Source organism: Podarcis raffonei, chromosome 2 (genome assembly GCF_027172205.1).
Source record: "Podarcis raffonei isolate rPodRaf1 chromosome 2, rPodRaf1.pri, whole genome shotgun sequence".
NCBI classification, from domain to species: domain Eukaryota; kingdom Metazoa; phylum Chordata; class Lepidosauria; order Squamata; family Lacertidae; genus Podarcis; species Podarcis raffonei.
Genome location: NC_070603.1, coordinates 86,065,101 through 86,091,698, shown reverse-complemented (window position 1 = coordinate 86,091,698; position 26,598 = coordinate 86,065,101). Strand labels below are relative to the sequence as shown.

Below are 26,598 nucleotides of genomic sequence, written 5' to 3'. Positions count from 1 at the left end.
AGAATGGGATTTGCTCACAGGGTAAATCAATTAAATTATAATGAAACTATAGTCTTGATTTAATTATTTATTTTTATACTGAGCATGTACAGAATATCTTTTCATCACTACTGAGTACTCACAACAGACAGCACCCATTTGATTAGTTCCATCTGTTCTTCTATTTCTTAAATCTTCCCTTGGCAATAATGCTTGTCAGTAGTACATTGTGCTACGTCTGGCCCATTTAGAAAATAATGACTAGCTAACAGTACAAAACTAGACCCAGTCTGTAGACCAGTCTGCTGGGTTACCAGACTTTCCTCTGCATCAGGAGAGCTAGAAATTTGTCTTTTAAAAAGGATGCTAAATAAATTCCAAACTTGCAAGGTACACAAAGTGAATATGGTTCTTGGCACACTAGGCTGAACGAAGGCAGAGGACTACAAATAAGGATTACACTCCATTAGTTTGCTTTCTGCCCTTCAGAAGTATTTGATAGACTTCTCACTTATTACACCAGGCTTCTCAGGCCTGCCAAGTCTTTCTAAAGTTCTTTGTCTTCTCTATTTCCCATCAGCATAATTCATTTAGGTCTCCAAACCATTTTGAAAGAAAGAAGAAAAAGGAAGATTTTACTACAGTGTAAAGGAGCATCAAATGAGTTCTGAACAACCAGCCACCAAGACAACTTTATATTCCATCCATTCAGTTACTTGAAGGTTTGGCTGGTCAACCCATCCTATCAAGTTTGGTACCAGCAGCTGCAAATATCACTATACCCCTCAAAACCTACAGAAAATATTTTATGAATAAAATGTGATTTTCTGGCTTAACATCTTTTTAAATTGTAATGACAAAAAATAAAGCCCTGCATCAGCAATGACAATTGTATATGTGTAGTAACGACGTGATACTCTGTTATTTCTTTACTTTATCTCGCAGCTAATTCAAAGGGAAAGATTATATGCATGCAGGGGAGAACAGGAGCTTACCCAGGCATCCAAATCCACAGGCTGAGCGACAGAGTGAAGGAAGAGAGAAAGGGAAGAGAGAAGAAGTCAGTGATTTATGGAGAACACCTATTGCTATACAATAAAGCTCTTAATAGGACCCCCCACACGAGAGGAAAGTGTATTTTAAAAATGACAAGCATTTTAAACAATGACGTCAAGTCTCCCTGTTGCTACTGTCCTGTAAGTGAATGCCAAAAAAATACGACTGAGATGGGTGGGTGGGAATGCAATCTCAAGGAATGATTCTTCATATCCCTGTAGAGCACACTCTAAGCAAAGGTCCTTGGAGTCATACAAGGCACTGCACACTCTTACAGAGACCAACAATGGCATCTGAAACTGGGGGTCATGATATGTATACTAAAAGAAAACAGGCACAGCATGGGGGGCAGGGGGGAGAGAGTACCAGGGTGATTTCCCTGGGTGCAAAAAAAATTTAGGGGCACGTCTCTGCAGTTGCCGCCCTGACCAGAGGCGCTTCCCGTCCCACCCTCACCTGAGCAGCATACCGAGGAGCTGGGAGAGTCGAGTCCCTTGCATCCCTTGGCTGCGTGGCGTCCCCTGGCCGGACAGCAAGTCTTAGGGGGGTGGCAGTGCCCCAGCCTGAGGAGGCATGCACACATGTCCTGCTGCTGCTCTGCAGCTCTGTCCGGCGGCAGCAGCAGTGCCACATGGAGGCACCAGTAAGGGAATGCAATACTTGCCTTACCCTGGGTGCTGGCAATCCATGCTACACCACTGGCCAGAAGGTGTGATGCTTCCAATTTCCCCAAGACAACTTGGTTTTCCCCTGCCCAAGGTTGGCTTTACAATGATAATTGAAATGTATGAGGGGGGCGAGGTGGAAGAGGAGGAAGGTAAAAGGACAAACCTAAAGCTGGAAGGAACCCTGAAATAGTCCACTTAAACTACTTGCAATTCCAGGACACCCTGGGCTTATAAGCCTCCTCAGAAAGAAATGATTGTCTACTAGGAAGGAGAGTCCATAGCCTCTTTTGACTACCATGCTCAACTAACTTCTGCAGGTAGAAAAAACATTTCTGGATAATCCATCTAAGGGTACAATCCTATGCACACTTACCTGGAAGAAAGTCCCATTGAACCCAATGGTGCTTGCTTCTGAGCAGACATGTATTACACTACTGTATAAGTATGTATAGCTGCAAACTGAAGCCATCAGTCCTTGCTCTGTCCTCGTAAGCAGCTGCCTTCCTACTTCTCTACCACAGCCTTTTGCTATGTCTGCCTATTCATTCTCTGCAAAAAAAACCCTTCTCCCTAAAATGCCAGTTCACACTAGCAAACTCTTCCCCAAGACTGTGCAATTACACCAGCACACAGTGTAAGGTTGGTGTAAACCAAGCACACGGTTTCCAGCAAATGTGATCATGGAAATGGCAGCCAGCTCCCCACAGTTCACAGCAGCCTTTCTCCACACAGCTAGTCAAGGAGGAGTGTGTGTGTGTGTGTGTGTGTGTGTGTGTGAGAGAGAGAGAGAGAGAGAGAGAGAGAGAAGTAGCTTCAAGGTGAAGACCCAGTTGTTTCACTAGTATGATTCCTTCTGGAGCTGTGCTGGAGGTTTTTTTTACTTAATAGGGTGATCCTTGTTCTAGCTAGACGTACATTATACAGCCAGACCAATGCCAAGCTGTTTTCCTCTCTCCCTTTTCTTAGCAAGCAGATTATTTAAGGACTTCACAGTGAAGCCACACAGACTGCAGGGAGCTCAGTCTGCTCACAAAAATAAACTGCAACACACACACACACACACACACACAAACTTTTTATTATTATTATTTTGACTTAAGCAATAACCCAGCAGCAGCAGAGTAAGTACAAGACAATAAACATCTCTCATACCCATAAACTTCCTGGCTTCAGACTGAGGTGTTTATGAGGAAGCCAGCGCACTCATTTGTTGTCAAGGGCCGCTGAGTCTCCCATACTTCTTGGGGCTACACTGGCTTGGCAGCCTATTCTTTAAGCGGTAACTTCTTCTGAGGTCTGGCCTTTATTATCGTGATTATTTATCTGAAGGGGGTCCGGTGAGGTGGGACGAATGTTCTTGTTGGCCACAGTTCAGAGCTGAAGCTGACAGAGAGACAGAAAACGGCTCCCCATTTATATGAGTTGCTGTCATTTTAAACAGCACAGATAAGTTACCCAAGGAGGTGGAAGGATTATGTGAAATTGGCTGCACATTGCCTGCCTAACCTCCTGCCCCCCTCTTGCCACTGCCCTGGATGGAATTAAATGTCTACAGGTCAGGCAGGTGAGCCAATTTCCTCCCTCCTCTAGGAGAACAAGGATAAGACTGTCATTAGCCCCCAACAGCACACCACACATGCAGCATGTTCGCTGGCAATCAATAACTTGATCATGACAACAGTCTGGTTCAAGCAATGCTTTCTCTCTGCAGTAGACTGCAAATACAGGTAGAGAGAGAAAGCATTGTTTGAACCAGACATACACTATATATACCTTAAATGCACTATATTTATTCACAACCACAGTGTGTGTGTGTGTGTGTGTGTGTGTGTGTGTGTGTGTGTACACAGTCAGATGTCAGCATGACAGGTGATAAAATCAGAAAGTACTATGGATGGCAAATCTACAAAGGAAATACTTGCTCTCTCTCCAGTGCATCATCGATCTCAGGCTAGGATGACTATAGGCAACACTTTACCAAATGGTAATCTACTACAGTGTTCATATATTGGCCTTTCGGCAAGCTGGTTCTACCGAACAATGAGGAAAATTCTACCAGACTTTCCTGCAGCTGTTCAGAAATCCAGGGGAGTGGTAATACTCTCCACAACATTGGGAAAGGTGTTATATTAAAACGGCTTACTGTGTAGTAGCAGTTGGTAGGCATGTGTCTGTCTCAGGGACAATGGAGTGTGCCTTTGGGGGTGAAGACAAACCATTGGAGAATAGTAAATTACTACTTGGGAAGTGGTAACTATATTCACCCTTAGCCTGCCACATACAGCTGTTATTCTGCTTGAACTACATCACCAGTTCTTCCATCCACACAAATTTGTTTTGTGTAAATACTGATTCTTTAAATCACAGTGCTCATAGCTGGCTCAGAAAATGGGACATTTGAACTCTTTTTTAAAAAAGAAGAAGAATGGGATCTCTCTAGATTATTCATAAAACGAAACAGTTCATGATTCTTCATTTGTTATAGTTATTACATAAATACTAAAGCCTCATTTTCTAAAGCTATAGGTTCACACCTTCCACAGAGAATAAAATTAGAGGGCAATAAAAATGGAAGAACCTTATTAAAGAGATTAGGTGTAAAAGAACACAATATATTGCTAGAAAAAGCCAAAGGATACTGATTAAAGGACAATATAAGGTGGCAAACATTACAGAGGGGTTTCATTGCCATTATCATTCAGAAGGCACAATGTCCAAGCTGCATTAACTAATATTGACTGATAACACATTCAGAGAAGCAAGTGTTGGTTTTCAAGCTTAAGTTGCTTGGCTAAGAGTAAAACACCATTTTCTTTTTTTATTCTCTGCCCAAACAGGCATGGCTTTCAACTCTGCCAGTACTTGAGCCATATAATAACTCCTGGCCAAACAGTGCTAAAGCAAATAGTACAAAATCAACTTTTCAACAAGCATTGTAGGGAGACATTACAGCAAACCATACTAAGGGAGACTTATTCCTGTATGGTCTGTGGAGGGGGGCGGCGGATAGCAACCCAAGAACAGCTTGATTTTGGCTGCAAAAGGTCACTAATACCATAATATTTTTTAAAGTTGGGTGTGACTTTAAAAATGATTTTAAAGGGCTGTAACTCACTGGTAGAGCACATGTTTGGTATGCCAAACTGCTCAGGTTCAATCACCAGCATCTCCAAATAGGGCTAGGAAAGACTCCTGCCTGACATCCTGGAAGGTCACTGCCAGTCAGTGTAGACAATATTGAGCTAGATTGGCCAGTGTTCCAACTCTATATAAGGTAGCTTCCTGTGTCTCCTTATAGTTAACAATCATTTCCCAAAGGATAAAATAATGGAATAAATGCCTTATACTTCAATGTCCACTTGAAGCAAACTCTTAACGCTTGTGGGATGCGGTCAGAAATGTGTGCACATGGCAGCTTCCTCATCCTGAGCCTAAGAGTTATTTTCAGCATTATGCAGAGGTAAACTCAAGTTTGCCACTAAGTGTGTATTAAATGGAGCTGCAGCCAATCACACATTCCTGTCAAGCATACCGGTATAATATATGAGTTTTGCAAGCACATTTATCACAGTTACTCTTCCCACTTTTTCAGAGGTACGCTTAAAAGTATCTTCAGTTTACCGACCAAAAAAAGGACATGTCACCATTGATAGACATAAGAAAAGAAGGGACAGCAGCAGGAGGAGAACAAGAAGAAACAACAACTCTAGGTGCATTTTGGAGTCACTATAAAGTAACTTGTATTAGACAATTGCTGCTAGAGGGGTGTCCCAAAGGAAGAATTTCTGCCAAAACTGTGCTGGGTCTGGCATAAACCATCTTTCTAGCACCTAGACATTTTTCTTCTTTGTTTGTCTGATCTGTAGGTTCCCACATTAAAAAATGTGATGCATGAAGTCACATGTGAAAAGGCAGAATAGATGTTTAACAAAATTCTATTGGTAAACTGACATTTTTGCATTAGGTTGGCATTGTTATTCCAAGCAATAGTATCTCCATTCCTCCCAAAATGGAAGCTGTTCAATAATCCTAATAAATTTTGCTTAACTGTCCCAAGTTCAATTGCAATGTATCAGAGATGGGATGATCCAAATATTGCACAGAATCCGTCTGATCCAGTATAGGGATATGAGAGTGTTTTACACATAAAATGTTAGCATGCCTGCCTTCAGGTTGAACAGGAGTTGGTCATGCTGGCTGGGGCTCGTAGGAAGGGAGAACTTCATTTTCATAAATGAAATTTAAGCTAGTTTAGTCATGCAGGACTTCTGAAACCATCTGCAACATTTTCCTCTTCACAGCACACACCAGTGATCTGTTCCATACAGTAATCTCTTTGGTAGAAGTGATGAAGTGCTCCTACCCCTTACTGAGAAGCAGTACCCCCAGGATGAGCAGGGGGTTATCAATTAGTGCTTCTCTCACCCCCATTTCAGCTTGATGGCAGCACCTGGTAGGGGACCTGAAATGTGCTATATGATTACCTTTATTCAGACAGCAACTTCTGCTTCATGTTCCTGCCAGGCTTGTGTGCTGGAGAACCTTACCATAGAGGGGCTAATCCCACAGCCAAGGATACATAACAGACCACAGCTCCATGGGACACAGGGAGGTGCTCTCTTCCACAGAGAAAGGGTCAGCAGAAGACAACACACTGAAGGCTGACATAGTACAAATTTAGAAGAATGGAGGGGAAGTTCACAGTATCCCTGAGTAGCTCCCAAAACTTCTAAACGAAAGCATCAGAAGTATCTGTGTCACACCAGACTACCTGTGGGTCAGACCTCCTTTCCTAGATAAGGAAAGATTGGGGTGTTTTCTTTTCTTCATGAAAAATTTACATAGCCCAAGGTGTTTCTATGGTGATGTGTATTAGAGAACTTCAAAGCTGCAACTAGGTCCTTATTTTCTAGGTCTCTTTCCTTTTCCCCTTCACTGTCAAACACTTTTTCTGTAATGGGAGACTGAAGCCAGCATCAGTATTAAATGTAACAGGAGGCAGAGATGCAGCCACTTCAGCTGACAAGAGGAAGAATCAGGGAGAGAAGGAGCCGACAGCAGTAGGATCAATTTTGGAAAACGGCTCTGGTGAAAATTGCCCATTCCAATGTATCCCCAATGTATACATTTTTATAAACACTGTAGATGAAAAGCTGCAGTAAAGATCTGTTCTCCTTTGTGATTCAAGGGCAACAACACTCCTAATACTTCTGTAGTGCCTGCAAATAGGCTTGCTTTGCCCAAAGCTGATACTGTTACTTTTGTGGTGAATGAAGACTGACTGAAATGCCTTGCAAAATATCAGAATAAACCAGACCCTCATGGTTTTCTTTAAACATTTAACCCCCATTAAAGGGGTCTCCCTTTCCCTTCTTCCAACTCTTGAAAACAAACGCCTGTCAACAAGAGAAATACTAAAGGCCTTAAAATTGAGAGAGAGAGAGAGAGAGAGAGAGAGAGAGAGAGAGAGAGAGACCAAGCAATGCAGAATATTGCCTAAGGCCTTCAGATGCCAACAGCTGCTACACTGAAAAATTCAGGCAAGTCACCCTCATTCCAGAATCTTGTACTTTTCCTACAGATACTGTTCCTATTACAGTCAGTTCTACAGACCCATTGGGTTGCCTTCCACTTTAAAACAAAGGCCCTCTGAAAATATATATTCCCACCCCACACAGCAACGTGCCCCAGATTGTACCTATGAATTGAGCATGGAAGCCCAAGTTCATATACACAGTCCTCTCCCGGCCTTCCAAACTGTATGGCCAAACCAGGAGATACCCATGATTAATTGCTGGATTTCCCTGACTATGAGAGATAAATCACTTGCTCAATCAGGAAAAATCTCCATAGGATTTCTCCATTCAATAATTAAATATCTCCCTACTATAAGTGGAAGAGAAAAGTGAACAAATGAGCATGAGGCCTATTCTTTGTTTTTTGTTTTGTTTTTCTTCCTGGTGATGAGATCTTTTGAACAGGGATCACCTTGTTATTGTTAATATTAATCATTACTATTAGCAGTCATGGGCAAAGTTGGTGAAAACTTCCAACTAGTTGAAGTTAAAAGTTAGCAGTCCTTTAACTTAGCTCAAATTAATTTTAAAGTTAAATATATCCCGTCTCAAGTAGTTTAAAACTCAAGATAAAAAGAGAGTAGCTAGATAAAAGTTGATTTGTGAAAACAGCGTAAAACACAGTGAGTTGCCTTGCAGGATCATTGTTCATTTCCAAATGAAGTGAGTAGGTTTCTTTGCCATATGCCCACAGAGGCACAATAACCTACTTGAACTTGCCTGGTTCACCTGAAAACATTATACATGCACAAAGAAAGTTAGCATGTTAGAGAGATGGATTCTGCTCCTATTTCTCCCTACACCACATTAATAAATAATAATAATTTATTATTATTATTATTATTATTATTATTATTATTATTATTATTATTAATACCCCGCCCATCTAGCTGGGTTTCCCCAGCCACTCTGGGCTGCTTCCAACAAAATACTAAAATACAATAGTCTGTTAAACATTAAAAGCTTCCCTAAACAGGGCTGCCTTCAGATGTCTTCTAAAAGTCTGGTAGTTGTTTTTCTCTTTGATATCCGGTGGGAGAGCGTTCCACAGGGCAGGTGCCACTACCGAGAATGCCCTCTGCCTGGTTCTCTGTAACATGATAGAACTCTCCTACATGGAAACACAAATTACTCTTACCCTTCTTAAAACATTGAGTCTAGGTACAGCATAATAATTTGTAAAATAGAAAGCTGCTTTATACCATCCAACTCTAACTTGCCTACACTAACTGGCAGTAGCTCTCCGGGATTCAGGCAAGGGCCTTTCCCAGCCCTAGATGAAGATGCTGGAGACTAAACCTGGGTCCTTCTCCATGCACTCTATTGCAGAGCTAAGGCCTCTCCTCTAGTTATTATATTAATGGTGCAAACACTATTAAAATGGTATATTATGACTATACTGGCACAATAGGAAGAATGAATCTCAATCTCTCTCCCTCTCCCCCTCTCTCTCTCTGACACCCCTCCTTCCAATGCAACATTATATACGTAATTGCTGTTTTCCTGTTCTGATACTTCAGGTACTAGCAATTCCCAAGCCCAAGACTCTAGAGAAGGAAGCCCGGTGGTATAATCCACTACAACAAATCCTCGGTTTCTGCCAAACTAGCTATCATAAGATTAGAAATCTAATTTCTCTTCATTTATGAGGCTTCTCACAAGCACTCTTGGGGTCTGAAGAGAACGCACTCAGCTTTGGGGCTACAGTTTAATAAAGGGCAATATGGTTTTATTATCTGCAGTGCCTGGGTAAGGAAATCCTATGAAATCTTCAGAGATCATGGCTCTGCATTACTTCTTGTTCTCTGGAGTTGTAGTTATCTCCTCTCCTGCTGCAAGGTCACACTGCAGACTGAAACCTGTCCTTTAAACAATCACCACCACCACACATACAAATCAGAGCTCTACTGCCTATTGCCTCAAGGAATCCTATTATGTTACTCCCGGTTTTCTGCATGCCTTTAACTGCATGGATATAGACACAACCATTATTGTCTAGAAGTCAGAATTCTGAATTCAGTTATTGGCACTTCTAGTCTGCCAATCCTTTCCAGCTGGCCTTCAGAGAGTGTCTTTCTCCCTCCATGACCTCCACATGATTTTCTGCTGCTCACTGTGGCTTTTGACACCTCAGCCCTGCCCTGACTGCTACGCTCTGTTACAATACTGCGTACATACCTGTACTGTGCTTAGATGTTCATGAGAAGCCTGATTCAGCTGCAACTCTGCACGTGCCCTGAAACTATGTGTCTGTTTAGCTGTGCTTTGAGCAAAAGTGTGATTCAATTACAATCTAACAGAGAAAGCAACACTGGTTTAAGCAGAATACTCTATGGTAGAAGCAGTTATGGTATGGGACAGAATATAAGTGCCAACCTAATTAGTCCCCAGAACCTTTGCAGTGTCCTGTGAAAGAATACACTCCTATTAACCCTCAAGGGCTTCCGCTGGCAAACATCCTCCACCAGTAATTGGATTAAGTCTACATTTGCATTTCCTTGGAAACCTCCTCACAATGGACAACTGAGTTTTCATTAGCTAGGGACCCCCTGTGACCTCCCTGCCACTCTGTAATGGAAGACTTCTATTAATGTCTGGTAACAATTCAGTATCTGAATTACTTAGCGTTCAGTGACCCTTTTCATCTAGTCCCATAATCCTTGTATAGCATACCACTCTTCAGGAAGTATCTTTCCTGTAACTGGACATTGTGTTAATACCCAAACTGTTGAGCATTTTCAAATTCTCTAGAAGGCTGTGCCATACCTCTCTTTACTTCAAGCCTACTCTAACTCGGTGGATGCCTGCAGCAGCAAGCCTTCTCTCAGCAGTGGTTGTTATTCTCTTCAGGATTTGTCAGGAACCTTGCAGAAAGCCTGTGTTAACCCATAAGGAAAGCCTTTTCTATTTTGGGACTCTAGTAGAAGGGTTCTAAGGAACCCAGGATGAGCACTGTGCTTTGGCTCAAAAGCCACCTTATCATTCATACTGCCCTGCCCTGATCCTGTCAGGTACCTTTTGAGTAAGCAGAGGTAGATAGCTGTATCTGCAAACTGTAAGGGACCCACCACTCACTCACTGAAAAGCTGCCAGGAACTCCAAGCTCACTAATGATCGTGCCATCACAGGTCACTCAGGAAAGTGCTTCTCTTGCTCCAACTTCCTTGGACAGATAATTATTAGTATCTTGCTTCACACTCCTACTTTTAGTTTCCTATTTCTCTAATCTCACTTTCTTTCAACCCGCCCATTATTCAAACCTCAGGTAATTTGCATTACTGCTTTTGCCCCTGATGGGTTTAGGCTGGTGTGACAACCCTGCTGGTTCCCTGGTTCCCACTCCATCTAAAGCCACTCCTGAGTTTGGGTAGCCTGTGTAAATTGTGGCTACTAACCATTTTCTTATTTTATATTTCTGTACTGTGGCTTCAAGCGGCAAAGCCATTTTACTCAGTGTACACACCATGTTGTGTAAACAAACGCTATATATTCATTTACATTAACCGTTGTTGGTTCTTGCTAATTCTCCCAAGGAAGCAAGTCAGTACTGGCATTTCTAGGTTCAAAATGAGCCCCTTTGATAACAGGGGGAAGACACATGTTTACAATTACATGAGAACGAAGTCCCGATATCTCTTAGCACAGATTAAAATGCAGAAGGTACAACTGCGTTGACATTTACCTTGCTTAAAACTGGTGAAAGTATTGCTTCACATGGCCTAGACTGCAGCTCTATTTGGTCCTCTTTTCTTGTTTCTAATGTACATTATCTTCTCTGAATGTTCACACAACTTTTGAGCCCCTTAATACTACTACTACTACTAATAATAATAATATCACTCAAAATGCACCAGTGAAGGGGCTGCTCCTTTTCTGCCCTCTTAAGACCAAGTGTTTCTGGTTCTGTTACTGTGCACTTGTTCAAATAAACAAAGAATGCAAGAAGAGACAGACAGAAAACTGGCCACTGGGGTCCTACACAATCCACTCTACCCACAGGTAATATTATTTCCAGCCACACACATTTCTGTAATATGCCACTCTTCAAATACTAACAGCCTGAAGACTACACATTACATTTCTTTTCACTGCAGAGCTTCAAATCTACTCAGCCGCACCGTGAACACTTCAGGGAAGGTCTGTGACTTCACTGCTAATGCCATTTACTTCTTGTATGGTCTAGCTGAGCCCAAACATGCAATTTGGCAACCTTTATTTCTACATTTGCTCCCCAGTCCTGACTTTCAGAATTTCAAAATAGTCCTTAGTGTTTCCTACCAACACAGTGTGGTTCTTACAGGGACTGTTCACTAGGGACTTGGATTCTTGCACCTGGGGTCTTGCTTCCAACTGTGCATTTTCAGACAGCCAGTGCCTAAGTTCTTGGCTGAGTGCATTATCAACTCCCTGCTAACCTCTGATCATAAGGAAATGCTGCAAGGAAACATCTTTTAATGAAGCTAAATGTATCCTAATGAAGTCACAATGAGTGTAGATTCAGCAAGGAGCGGATTGCAGGCAGCTGTAGAGCCACAATCTTATTTTTACAATGTGTTCTCCAGGGCATGCTTGTATCAAGTGAAACTTGCAAATCTATGTCACTGCCAGCAAAATTTTGATTTCCATTTGATAGCACAATTTGCAAACAGCAGTTTTCCATGTTATGCGAGTGCTTAACATTTTTAACAGCTACAAGAATTCGATGCCAATTTATGTTTGCTGGGAGATGTACAATTTCTCCTGTACACAGTAGCACAGATTAGGGTCTGAGGAAAGTGGTTTGGGATGACTGCAAAGCAGAACTGTTCCAAGATCACCGTCAACTATGGCAACACATAATTAAACAGCAGCAGCAGCAGCTGCAAAACAAAAAACAAAAAACAAAACCTCACCCCATCCCCTTAGCTTGGTTAAGAAGAAAAGTTACTACAGTAGTTAGCTTCACTCAGTGGGTTAACTCCACAAGTCCATGGAAAAACACCAAAGAGTAATATATATATACAGATCCTTAACATGGGTCAATGATAAACACAACTGGGATGAAAAAAATTATTTGAAAACATAAATAGGGTATTTCTTTTAAAATCTGATAAAGGAAGGCCTCTTGGTTGCAGCTTTTCTTTTTCAGTGAATATATCCAGATCTAAACATGGCATGAAAGCTCAAATTAAACCCCTACATTTATTATAGTGGGCACTATTTATAACATAGCTACATAATTTCCCTCTAATTACAGCTGGGGCTCATAGGTATACACTCACTACACACAGACACAGTTCTCTTCCCATGAGCTGCTTTTGTTCCTTGCAACTCTCACACAGTCAATAACAGCCACTGCAGGTACGTTCCAATTGATGTATTGTTGAAAGACGTTTACCGAAGGGACAAATACAAGGATCCTGCCTACATACGTGTTCCTTTGGGTTCCTGTTTGTAAGAGGTACAAGGAAGCCCTTATGCCGTGATGGGCATAACCTGCTAACTCTGATATAAGGCAGCATTCTTGGCCACAGGGGGGGATTCTAAGTGTGTTCGGTTGAGCACACTTAGAATTCCCCTTCAGACCTTTCCTCTCAATGTAAGAAGGTCTGAAGTGGGTGTATCCCTACCTCCTCCACACTTTTTGGCCTATATGCATTCAGGGGAACAGCTGAAATATGGCAAGCATAATGCCTAAATCTGAATTAAGCTCCTCCGTGATCATCCAGGAAGTGTTGGTGCTGACCTTTAAAGCCCTAAATGGCCTCAACCCAGTATACCTGAAGGAGCGTCTCCACCCCCATCGTTCAGCCCGGACACTGAGGTCCAGCTCTGAGGGCAACCCAGTCAGATGGACTGGGTACAAATAATAAAATTAAAATTATTATTATCTAGGTCTATGGTTTAAAAAGGCAGCAAAAGAAACAAAACATTTGATGGAATGTGGGAGTGAATTGAAGCAAGGGGGGGGGACACCCTGAGGTGGCACAGGATGTGCCACAACATTAGCAAAGCAGTCTCTCTTATTTTTGGCGTCAACCATTTCATAAATTACAGTCGTCTACTAAATAAACAATTCCAAATAGGGGTTCCTCTATGAAAGGTGCCCAACTTTTCCTGAAAAGAGTGAGGACAACAACAGAACCTGCAGAGAGTAGGCCTAGACATCAACAGATTCAGTGGAAGGAAGTTTTTAAAAATCATGAGCTGACATGATGTTATAAGCAAAAGAACTTTAAAGGACTGAAGTATCACAAGAATTAAGAGAATAACAAATACATCAAAATAAAGCTATCACGTCTCAGAAAATGAACTAAGTTGTTCAGTGGTCAGTGTACAATACTTATTATTGGGGGCAAGAGAAAGACTTCCTCATAGATACAAATGACAATAGTACACTGGTCACAATAACTCCACAAACCTTGTTTCAGTCACCCTGAGTGTGACATTACATTTGTCTCAAAATGACAGCACCATGAGAAAATACATGAAAGACTAATTAGTTAGTTTAGCCTCAGGTCATTAGTGACTGAATTGTTGCCATATGATAAATGTTGTGTGGCCTGTTCAAAGTAAGTAGGAAGATGTATTTCCGTTTGTTATGAACAGGTGCCCACATCAAAACAACCATTACCACATCAGAAATCTTCGCTAAAAGCCCTGTGGAACTCACACTCGCTGGAAAATTTGTTTCAACTCAACTTTCAACTAATGAAAGACCACGGTTCTGCTCTCAAAAGCGGAAGGCAGCCTGCCCTTGGTCACTGAGCCATACAGCCCATACAGTTTGGGTACATACTGTATCATCTAACCACAAACTGTTAAAAGTTTAGTTTAAGCAAGGCTTTGAAATACACGGACAACCTCAGTTTGCGAGCTTTTGTGGTATGTTTAGTTCGCCAAGAGATCACACTGACCTTTCTAATGGAAAAGAATGAAAAGACTCTACTAACCTAGCTTCTGGACAGGTAGCCCCTAGAACTATTAATCATTGCTCTTCTGCTGTATGTTTGCAAGTAGAATTGTAATTGTCTTTGCACACAAACAGGGATAGTGCCCTTTTTCTGTATGTTCATCCCACCAGTTGGTGTGACATTAGCTGGAAAGATCCAACTCAGCTCAGCACACACATTCAAGATAAGCTTTACACTGCGCACCATTCCTCTTCTTAAGGCCTTACTACTCACTTCTTATTCTGTTTAATTTTTAAGATCTATTTTTTATTTAGTGCTGAAATGCTTTCCTGGCTGTAATATTTTCAAGATGCTAAAAAATATTACTTAAATACAACTTAGGTTAAAAGAATGCTGTGGTTCTAAAGTTCGAATTAAAGGGGGAAATAAAACGGTGCCTACTGAAACCATTATAGCAAATTTGGACCAAGCTACAATACACTCATCCACCCGATACGTTGCCTGCCTATGTCACACCCTTTTAAAAGGATTAAATAGTAGCTCTAAGGGCATCTATGCCTGAGACGACTGTGCTACCCATCTGGAAAAAGGCAATACTTGCTGTGGGCTGAGAAAAGACGGAAGGCAGGGCAGGAAAACAATGTTCTGATAATAATGCCAAGTGGGTGCCTCACAAAGAGTGAATGAATGAACCACAGCAATTCCACACTTTGTTTGGTATGGTAGCACCCTGAGGAAGGGCAAGAAATGCTGGATTTAAAACTCCCTTTTAAAAAACCCCAGTACTACCCTTATTTCTGAACAGTTTGTTCATCTGAATTTTACTAGGGTAGTGTGTATTCTCACCAAAAAGAGCAATTTAGAGGTTATTTATGGAGGTGTGCCTCATTTCTGTTCACACCTTCTTTATGTACATTTCCTACTTCCCTCACAATGATTAGTAAAGTGTTTCCCACTTTCAAGAGAGACAAAATACAAGAATGAGCAGGCGCTCTTTCCTTTTTTTAAAGCTTTTTTGTTTAGTTCCTGCATACGAAAACAAACAAACAGAAACAATATTCAAGACAACGAATCAGGGTAATTTACATTATCATTGTGCAAGCTTCATGCAGAGAAGAGTAGGGCTACAGCAGCCATGACTGGCAGACAGAGATGATCATAAGCAGACATGGAGATGGAGATGGAGTGGGCCCTCTTTTGGCAATGTTCCTATGAGCAGACGTACACATCAACACATTTGCTTCTCTCCACTTAACCTTTCTCTGCATAAGAATAGTACAGGAGTCTTCTAAAGCGTGTTAGAAGTTTGTTAAATTGAAACAGCTATTAAAACGAGTGTGGTCAGAGACAGCGAGAGAATGAAGTTCGCAGAGCTAATACTGCTAACTCTATAGGAGCATTATTGTTGTTTAGTCATTTAGTCGTGTCCGACTCTTCGTGACCCCATGGACCAGAGCACGCCAGGCACTCCTGTCTTTCACTGCCTCCCAGAGTTTCATCAAATTCATGTTGGTAGCTTCTATAACACTGTCCAACCATCTCATCCTCTGTCGTCCCCTTCTCCTTCTGCCCTCAATCTTACCCAACATCAGGGTCTTTTCCAGGGAGTCTTCTCCTCTCATGAGGTGGCCAAAGTATTGGAGCCTCAGCTTCACAATCTGTCCTTCCAGTGAGCACTTAGGGCTCTGATTTCCTTCAGAATGGATAGGTTTGATCTTTTTGCAGTCAATGGGACTCTCCAGAGTCTCCTCCAGAACCACAATTCAAAAGAATCAATTCTCCAGCGATCAGCTTTCTCTGTGGTCCAGCTCTCACTTCCATACATCACTACTGGGAAAACCACAGCTTTAACTATACGGATCTTTGTTGACAAGGTAATGTCTCTGCTTTTTGAGATGCTGTCTAGGTTTTTCATTGCTTTTCTCCCAAGAAGCAGGCGTCTTTTAATTTCGTGACTGCTGTCACCATCTGCCGTGATCATGGAGCCCTCTAAGAAGATAAAATGTGTCGCTGCTTCCATTTCTTCCCCTTCTGTTTGCTAGGAGGTGATGGGACCAATGGCCATGATTTTAGTTTCATTGATGTTGAGCTTCAGACCATATTTTGCGCTCTCCTCTTTCACCCTCATTAAGAGGTTCTTTAATTCCTCCTCCCTATAGGAGCAAACATACAGCTAAACTGTAATGTATAAAAGCATGCATGCATGCATGCTGCTAAACTGGAAACAAGAACATAGGAAACTGTCTTATACAGAGACAGACCACGGTCTATCTGACCCATCGTTGCTAACACAGACTAGCAAGTTTTCTAGGGCTCCATGCCCTATCTAGAGATGCCAAGGATTGATCCTGGGATGTTCTGGGTGTAAAGTATGTGTGCTATCACTGAGCCAGTCCTTCCCTGTACTGGATAGTGGTCCTTTCATGGGTGGGGGTACGAAGTCTGCGTCAGAACAACAAAGATAATAGATATAAGGAGGTGAAGGCGGGGGACGGGACCTGTGTGGTTGTACACAATAAATGTGGAGCATGAAAGACTGCTTTTGAAGACTAACATTCACAGTTTGCTAATTAATAAAGAGCCATATTTTCCTACACAGCTCCTCCGAGACTCTCATGAGAGAATGCCTGACATATCAAAACTACCTTAAAATTAAAAGGCTTTGAAGGCTCACCTTCTTCACTCTCTAAATATACATGATCAAAAGCAGACCCACTTAAAGAATTAACACTCTTTATTTTCCATTTTCTGCTAGTGCTGGAACATCCTCCCCACATAAACAACTTAACTCTTTGCCTTGAGATATTAAAGCTTTGCCTTATCTTTACCAACCACCTCATGTTGCCCTGATCTGTGGCTGTATCGGCCTTCTGCCCCAATACGTTCTTTTGAATCAATCTCCCCAGGCAACTTCTGGCACAGCTCTAAGCTCTCTCCCTTCCCATCTCGCTCTTCTTTCCCTCACTAATTTTGTGTGTGCAGAACTGTGAAGCACAAAATTAGACATTTCAAATTAAGAGGTGGGGGTGGCAGAAGGAGAAAGGAAAAAGAAAGTGAGGGAACCTTATTAAATCAACATTAGCACCAATAGAAAGCCTTCAAAAGTGAAACTTAAATTGCAAAATATTACTTGCTTCTGCAATGCCCTTTTCATGCTGGCACAAAGGAAAGGAAACAAACCCAAGCAATGATTATTAGCAAGAGCCTTTCCCATTGCAGCAAAGCTAGTCTTGAACCTAGAAAATTAGGAATTGCTAGGTCTGCTCCAAACTGGTTTGTTGTCCTTTTAGCAAGTCTCTTTCTTCAGTGTAATGGAACTTTTATTTCTGAAGGGCTTACTAAAGGTAGCTTAAAGGTTCTCTAGATTTTTTTTTAAAGGTTCTAGATATAGCTCCTGCGACTGCAAAAAAAAAAAAAAAACCCATGAGAATGCTATGATAACTGCTCAGAATTCTATCTCCATTCTTTGCCTTTATATGATGCTACAGAAAATATCAGTGGGTATGTATTGTAACTGTCATTATATGCATATGTGAATGGATGCAATTAAGAGATATTATAATTTCTAATCTTTGAAGTGATTTTTCAGATCTGACTCATTAAAGGAAGAGTAGTATATAACTTAAATACTTAAAATTAATTATCCATACCCTTTTGTCTGGGAAGCAACAAATGCATTTGATGATATCACCCAGGAATCCTTGCACATGCACAAACACAAATTGCAGCAAACCACCAAGATAAAAAGATCCCTGAACTTCCCCCACAAATAGATGTTACTAATGGAAGACCACAGTACACTTTAACAAAAGCATACAAAGAGTCTTACCAGAAACCCAGAGGTCCTGCATGCCTTTACCTTGGCCAAAGAACTTGGACAGTCCTTATTGTCAGATGTTTTGCTGCTTTTTTAAGTGGATAATATTCTGCACTGACTGTAGTGATTTGCCTAGACGAGTAGAGAGCTTTGAAGAAACTCCTATTGCAATACTGCTACAGCCTGCAGAGCACATCATTATAATGCAGGAAAGAAAAACTGGGTTGTCTAACAATGACCCCAGCAGAAGCTGCAGAAGAGAATGGCCCCCAGGAAGTGCTGCAGCAAATGTTCCAAACATGATTTGGTGAAAATCAGAGATGAGGAACAACTAACTGAAAGCAGTCATTACGCTGCATGAGGTGACATACCAAAGGAATACAGTGGTACCTCTGGTTAAGAACTTAATTCGTTCTGGAGGTCCATTCTTAACCTGAAACTGTTCTTAACCTGAGGTGCCACTTTAGCTAACGGGGCCTGCTGCTGCCGCTGCGCCACCGCCCAATTTCTGTTCTCATCCTGACGTAAAGTTCTTAACCCGAGATACGACTTCTGGGTTAGCGGAGTCTGTAACCTGAAGCGTTTGAACCCCAAAGCATCTGTAACCCAAGGTACCACTGTATAGGGAAATGCAAGGAAGAATTAGGGGAATGAGGGTACACTCAGCACACATCTACTACCATTTTAAGCAGTTTAGACAAGTGTTTTAAAAAGGCTTTCTTCTGACCTGCTTCCTGTATTATCATTCTGGGGGTAAATTGTCATTCTTCCCAAACATAGAAGCCCTGTTCCTTCAGGCAAATGGTGTACCTAAGAAGACATCCCGTCTGCAACAGTGACAGTCAGATGCCTCCAAGAAACCCAGAAGAAGGGCACAAAGACAGAAGCCCCCCTTTGTCTCCTGTGATTGGTACTCAGAACTATACTGCCTCTGTCTGGGCCATGGAAGTTCCACTTAGTTGTTATGGCTAATAGCCACTGACAGACCTGTTCTCATTGAATTTGTCTACTGCAGTTAATGGCCCTCACCACACTGGGTGGCAGGGAATTCCACAGCATGACTCAATCTGACTGTCAAAAATGTTACCTTGAAAGTGCTCTCACGTGTAAAGATGGAGTAAAAAATGAAAAGACGCAGGTTCTATTGCTGACAAAAAGAGCGCCATTACGCTTCATCAACAGTAATTAAAGCACAAAAACTCTTTAATTAAGCTCTACCAGAAAGAAAAAACAGCATATTTTGATGGGGGGGTGTTACAGCAAGCCTCCTTGAATACAGCAGCATTAACTAAAAAGCATCATGCAAGAAAACCTTGTGTTCTTCCCCAAAAATTTCATTCTTACAGTGGATGGTGGCTTAACTTGGTCAGGGCAGCTAGACTGTTGCCCTCCAAATCTTACTGAACTCCACCTCCCACCCTCTCTGACCACTGGACATGATGGGTTGGGGTTGGTGGGCGTTGAGGTCCTGCATATCACTCAGCTCAGAAAGCTCTGCTTTGAAGAATGAGGATCCAAATGTCTTGACATTTTGCCACCCATCTGCCAGAGGAAAGCAGACATATCTGGGTCTAGGGAATGAGATCCCACAAACATGTTGAATTACAGGATCTGGATACAACAAAACATCAGGGATTTCCCTATTTTGCTATTAAAATGGATGCTCCCTTGGCACATGTGCTTTGGTGTATGAAGGAATGGCAATATTACTGCCAAATCCTCTGTCTACTCACCTCAGAATGCCAAAGTCTGGTAGGGTCCTGACTGCATTAAAGTCTTCATCAAAGGTCAAAATCTGCTATCAAATTAAAGGCCACTTCTGCACCTGCCCAGCGAACAAACAGGCAATCTTGCCTCTATCCTAGGGTTTGAGCTCAGGTCATCTTAAAATGCCTGCCGTTAGCTTGATTTACACACTGCACAGTCATGTAAATCATTTTGCCTGATCCAGAGCATACAAATTTGCCAACAGTAGCATGAAGAACATCCAGCGATGCCTTTTAAATGCATTAAACTGGTTTAATTAAATACAGAGTGTTGAGTCTATAGAATGTGTGTGTGTGTGTGTGTGTGTGTGCATGCGCGCGCACACACACACACACACACAGAGCGAATGGTGGGTGGGTGAGAGACAGAGTGAATAAGCCACATTCTCTGTGTGAAAAAAAATCTGGTGACTTTTCACAGGTTTCCACTTGTGTTGAGCTTATTTGCCAAACTCCTGCATTCAGACAACTCAATACTCATGATAAACAGGCACTAAGCTTAAGTAAACAGCCTTACCTAGAAATGGCCAGTGCGCCTCTGAATGTCTGACATAGTACTGAATGCAAGGGTTTGGAGTAGGAACAATTTGTCATTGAGCTAATAAGGCTGAAATGTCAGGCAGACAAAAGAACTGGACTGTTCACCTAATAAAGAACTACATTTTCAGCCTTAATGCAGTCCTCAGACCTCTTTTAAACCAAGTCAGAAGGTCTGAAACCATAATTAATTTAGAAGTCATAAAATGGACTACGTATCAGTGTTCCTTGAGAACATCAATCTAAACTAAAAACTAAACTTGCCGTCTTCTCTCATTCAGCAAACACTGCCTTCATTTAGATCCAGAAGTTCCCTTCGGACTGGAAGATTAAAATGTTTTCCCGATATTTGCTAACTTCACATCACATTCAGTTGTTCTGAAGGGGGAATCACTAAGAAAGAAGAGTAACTAGTATTTACCAATGTAATTATCACTTTCTTGTGGATGAGTAGGACACACAATAATAGATTTAGTTTCCACAGTAACTGAGACAACACACATTTTGGGAGGGTATTTCAGTATAGATTGACTTTTTTGGTTAACCCAATCTAAACTGATGAGGAGACATATCAGGTGGCCAAATCACCAGCCCTCCTGCCAGTATCTTTATGTAATTTTCATGTACGATCATCCATAACGGTACTGGCAAACTGAATGCATGGGAAACCTTTGCAGGTGACCTATCAATGTGGCCTAATTCAACCGTACTGGGGAGGGAACCTAAAAACCATCCCACATATACACAAAGGCTGTGTGAATTAGTCCACATACTCTCCTGTCCTGTTTCTGAAAATACTCTGCATCTTCAATAGTGTATGAATCACACATAGTCTTGTTGGCACAAGCCAAATGGACATGTGAATGAACCCCACCCCCACCCCAGCATGCTGGTTACATAGGAAACACACACTTCATAGACATGACACAGGCATAACTCTAAAGCTTTCCTGGCTGAAGCTGATGGGAGTTGTAGTCCAACAACCTCTGGACAACACTAGGTTGGCAAAGGCAGGCCTGGACAGATTAAACTGTCAAGGTTAACTACTTGCTGACAACTCAATACTCAATAACCTTGTAGCAACTGCTTGCTACAAGGTTAACTACTTGCTGTTGAAGATGTTAATAAGCTACAAAATGTCCCTCAACTTTCCAGAACACCTGTTTAAAAGTTTTCAGAAGTGGTAGCTACACAACTCAACAATTCTCCAGGCTAAGTACTTCCAGAGAGCTGTCAATGTTTCCTATGATAACCAGTATTCACAAAGCGCTGACCATATATACAAACTGAATTGATTCATTCTTAAGAAAGGAGGAGCAAAAGACTTTCTACAACCAATTCAGAATGTTGTATTGTATATTGTATATATCTGTGTCTGAGTAAGTTTTACAAAGCTTTACAAAGTTTTACAAAGCTAAGTAAGCTGGAGAAAAACAGTTTTACAAAACAAAGTTTCATTAACTCTATAAATATTTTTCAATGGTGGTGGGGGGGAGAGAAGGCAGTTTATCAATCTATGCCCTAGCAGGTGTTAGACAAAGTCACCACCACAAAAATAAAATGAAGTGCACCACTGAGTTTGCCGCAAAAACTAGAAAGAGCTTTTCTTTTCAAACATCATCCAGCCCTTCTTTTTGCATGCCATCTGCCAGTTCCTTACAATTGTTGTCCTTCCATAATGTGCCTGGCTTCATTCTCATATATACATCTGCCCAAGGGATGAAGGGATTATGCAGCCATAGAAGAGAACATAGCACAATGCAGCCTTGAAAAATGCACATATCATTTATTTCTAAAGCCATCCATACTTGATCTACATGAAAGCATTTTAAAAAATATTGAATAGTTGAGGGGGAGATATAGCAATATTAGAAAAGTTTGTACATTATACACCCTATTTTTTGTACTTTATACTATGAGACAGCATTGCCATTGCTGATTTAGAGAGACTATAGCCCAATCAAAGAAAGCAATAACCCCCACACCCCAATTACAATACTAAAATCCATGGCTCAAGAGGTCCATGATCCAACTGCTCAAATCGCAAAGCCAAATTTTAACACCAACCTTTTAAACAATCACAATAAATCAATTATTCATATGCTACACTCAGCTATACTAGAATGCAACTGCTGATTGCAATGGGAGTTCTCAAATGATGGGTGCTTCATCTTAAATTTCATAGCCCTACCCTTTATGCCAGGAGTGGGTAGCCTTTCTTTTGCTGTTGAGGGCCTCATTCTTTCAAGGGTAATCTCTTAGGGGACACGTATTAGCAGCAGGCAGGACTACCCCAAAATTAGTTGGGGTCACACCTTTTTCTTTCTCTCTGCCTTCCTTCCCGTTTTTCAAATTTCTCTTTCCTTACCACCCGCATGAAAACAGTCTGTCTTATATTATGCTAATACATTAAGCCCTTCATAAGTGGTAAGGCTAGAAAAAGGGAAGATGATGCTCCACAGTATTTTAGAAGGACCATGGCTATCCGAGATGCATTTCAACAAATATCTAAGAGATTAGACAATAAAGCCAGAAATCATAAGAAGAAGATAGGATTCTTTTAAGGTAGCAGGTGTTGTAAACAGGGAAAGCTATCCACTCTCTTAGGCAGCTTTTCAGATTTTGGCAGCTGGGTCCATGAAGAAACTTTAATTTGGGGGAGGAAAAAAGGGCTCTTGATAATGATACATATAACATAAAGAAGACTATATATATATTTTAAGAGTGGGTAGCTAGTTTGAGAAGAATTCAATTCATCATGCTAAGGCTTTATTTCATTTTGCTGGTATCCCTGAAGTGGGGCAAGCCCAGCAGTCTAACAGCCCCTCATTCTGTTTAGTTCTTCAGGCAGCAAATCGGGAATTAATGTTCACGAGTTCTGATGAGTGACATAATTGCAATTTAAAAAGGGCAATTAATCATCAGCCATGCTGCTGGCTGCCTTGTCAGGCTGTGATATTCTCTCATTCTGTGAACGTCCACACACACACACACACACACACACACACACACAGCAAACAAAAGACCTGCTTTCTCTCTGCGTCTGCACAGTACAGTCCCCTTGCCACAATTTAGAACTTTCTACAAAAAGGCAAAGCATGCCTGCCTGTCTGCCTTTTCCTCCATCTGCTGCCCTTGGCCCTCTAAAGTGCAAACCATTAGCACTGGTGAATGAGTGGCAGAGAATTCACAGAAGTTACTGGCTCACACAAATATTTTACTAGCCTGCTACTGCACACATATGTGTTAGCCATTTGTGAAACAGTGATAGCTCCCCACTGCACCCCAGCCAAATCTTCCCTGTTTGGATGCCTACAATAAATTCTTACTCCACTAGGGTGACCAGGAAGGTGGCTATCTACAAGATAGGACTAACATGTTGTATGGGATCAATTCCAATCTGTTACCTCCGAGGATGTGGACAGGCTGCTGGGACAAGTGAAACCGACCACCTGTCTCCTTGATCCTTGCCCATCCTGGCTTATAAAAGTGAGCCAGGAAGGGCTGGGCAATGAGCTCCGTGGGTGGTGAATTATCTTCATTTCACTCAATACACTTCAAAACATCCCTTCTTCTGATGCTCTAGATATGCCTATCCCTACTTTGGATTACAGCATTTTTGGGAGACTAACTGCCCCTCACTACTACTTACAAGCCTGCACATAACAGGTATCCTCCCCCCCCCCAGGTCCCCACAGTGGCAGAAAGTATACAGAGGCTACCCACCCAACACATCAACTTATTTTCTCCATGAACTATTGCTATGCTATTATTATTATTATTATTATTATTATTATTATTATTATTATTAGTTTACAAAGGTATGTGCAATGTCTCTTTTTTCAAGTTACATTTTCCATAGGTCAGTTTCATTTGTTGGGACATTAGGGTTACATTAGGAAGAAAAGGGGGGGGGGAGGTGGAGGGGGCCATGTGGGTGGGTGGGGGTCGGGAGGCAATGTTTCTATTTTACTTAATGTATGTGTGGGGTTTTATGTCAGCGTCACCTGTGTGGGTTCTCTTTACTATTCACTTGTGTTCCTTTGGTGGTGAGAGGTTGGGGTTGGCCTAGGGTGTGGTTGTTTGTTTGTGATTGGCTGTGGTGAACTTTGTTTTCGTGTGTGAGTGGGATGGGTGGGTGTTTTGGATCAGGTTAGCCATATTGATTCGTATGCTGCTGGTGGATTCTTGTCGTTGTCTTGTTGGGCTGTGTATGTGATAAAGGGGAGCCATATTGGGGTGAAGGCATATTCTTCTATTTGTCCCCGTGTCAGTTTCAGTTTATTAGTTAATTTTTCTAGTAGGGCTGTTTCCCATACTATTGCTATTCTTAAGCAGCAGCAAAAGGTTACCAGGAGGATACGAAGAGAAAGGCTCGTTATGCTATAGTAGCAGATGTTGCCATGTATCTTCTTTGTGGATATTCAATTCTTAAAAAATGTCTGAAGCCACAACTGCAGAGTATTTGTGGAGGGAATCACAAGGAACACCTTACCATTAAGTAGCCTGTCATTTTAATGATAGTTCTGTACTGCATTAACAGGTATTTTTTATGTCATTGTATTGTTGTACACCACCCTGATACATTATGAGGAGGTGGCAAACAAATACTTTTATAAATAAACTGTGCAGTGTCTTTGCTCAAGCCAATAACTTCTTAACAAACGGGACAGGCGGAGGAAGGAGATGAAGCATTGCTTGTGTTGCCGGGAAGGGAACGGGAGGCACACACAAATCAGACAGAATAAGCTACCCACATTTTCCCACCCAAAGTCTCTGGCTGTCCTTTGGAGGCTTCTACTTCCTCTCAGATGATGTACTGGTCTGAGGTTGTGGTGTAAAGCATGGAAAGGAAACCTGTGGTCTTCCAGTTGTTGCTAAACCACAACTCCCACCATCCCTGACTATTGGGCATGTTGACTGGGGCTGATGGGAGCAGGAGTTCAACAACATTTGGAGGGTCACAGGTTTCCCATCCATGATCTAAAAGCACATGAGACTACCACTTTGCTGAAGCTAAGCAGATCTGGGTCTGCTTCCCTGGTAAGTGTGCCTATGTGGTGCCAGGGGTCAGACTGTACACTCTGGTGAATACTTAGGAGTGCAGCATGCACCCATTTTGTGAAAATATGTACATAAAAGGAGATAAAAGATTAGCAGAGGGAGGTTCATCATAGTATTCTTTAAGTTCTATCCCACAAAGGTTTGGAAACTAGTCTCCATCGTGAGCCTCCTGGGTTTTCGAAGCAATCACAGAGATGCTGCACCCAGATGGAGTGACTCAAGCCGACAGCTGTGCTAAATGTCAAGGTTAGCTGTTGGCCAACCAGTCTGGGAGCTTTTAAAGAACAAAAAAAATATGCCTCCCATTCCTCCAAAATAAGAAAAGAAATGGCAGCAACGGATTCATACCTGACGGGCACTCTTCACATTCATTCTCTTCAACAATTGTGGTAGAACAGGGAGGTAAAAAGGCTTTATCTGTACTACTCAGCTTTCTATAAACACTTAGAAATATATAATCACTTCCATTTGTCAATCTAAATCTGCTTTATAACAGATTAAAGGAGTCGGAAGCTCCTGAAGCTTCCCTGTTCTACAGACAGATACACACAAAATCAGAATGAACTGTGTCTCTTAAGGTATAACCATATCCAGAGGAAAAGGGGGGGGGACCATGGTTATTGAGTCTGTGGTAATACAGGAAGTACAAGACTTTCTTCTATGATTCCTGCCTAGATTAAGACATTCATAAAAATTAAACTTCTTCATTCTCTACTCTTTAGATTCACTACAGCAGAGACCACAACATTTCCTCTTAACCTGAACATTTCATTAGCCTGAACAAAAAAATTACTTAATGGAACCTTGTAGGGTTTGTTTCAAAACAACTCTTTATTGCAACTCTGTGCAGATGATTAGATGAAGGAGCTTATCAACACATGGAAGGGGATTATGCCTACTAGTTCCAACCCTGACCTCCATATGTTAATTCTGTACAGAGCCTTTTGATGTATAGGATGTATTCACTCGTATGGTGTGAACTATATGATGCCCCTTTCCTCATATAGTTCAAGGTGGCTTATAAGAATAGGAAAAACACACAAACATAATAAAAAACTGCAATATATAGAAGAAACAACCGCAATAAGAGCTTGCAATAAAACAGTCTAAAAGCAACAGAACTCAAAATCATAAAAACATAATAAAAACCATAGCAAAAACAAACAAACAAAGAAGGCTTAAATGTAATTACGGTGGGCAGCAGCTGGGAAGGGTAGAAGCCAATAAGGTTTTTTTAAAAAA

At 41.6% G+C, this 26,598-nt stretch overlaps 1 protein-coding gene across 3 annotated transcripts in view; it reads right to left on the bottom strand.

Annotated features, from left to right (window-relative positions):
* CHCHD6 (coiled-coil-helix-coiled-coil-helix domain containing 6) overlaps window positions 1-26,598 on the bottom strand; it is a 190,352-nt gene that overhangs the window by 126,156 nt on the left and 37,598 nt on the right. Inside the window, exon 5 of one of the 3 annotated variants that reach the window (XM_053377998.1) lies at window positions 975-995. The exons of the other annotated variants lie outside the window; for them this stretch is intronic. Coding sequence (XP_053233973.1) covers window positions 975-995 — 21 coding nt within the window. The remainder of the gene's footprint in view (window positions 1-974; window positions 996-26,598) is intronic. 3 annotated transcript variants of the gene reach the window in all.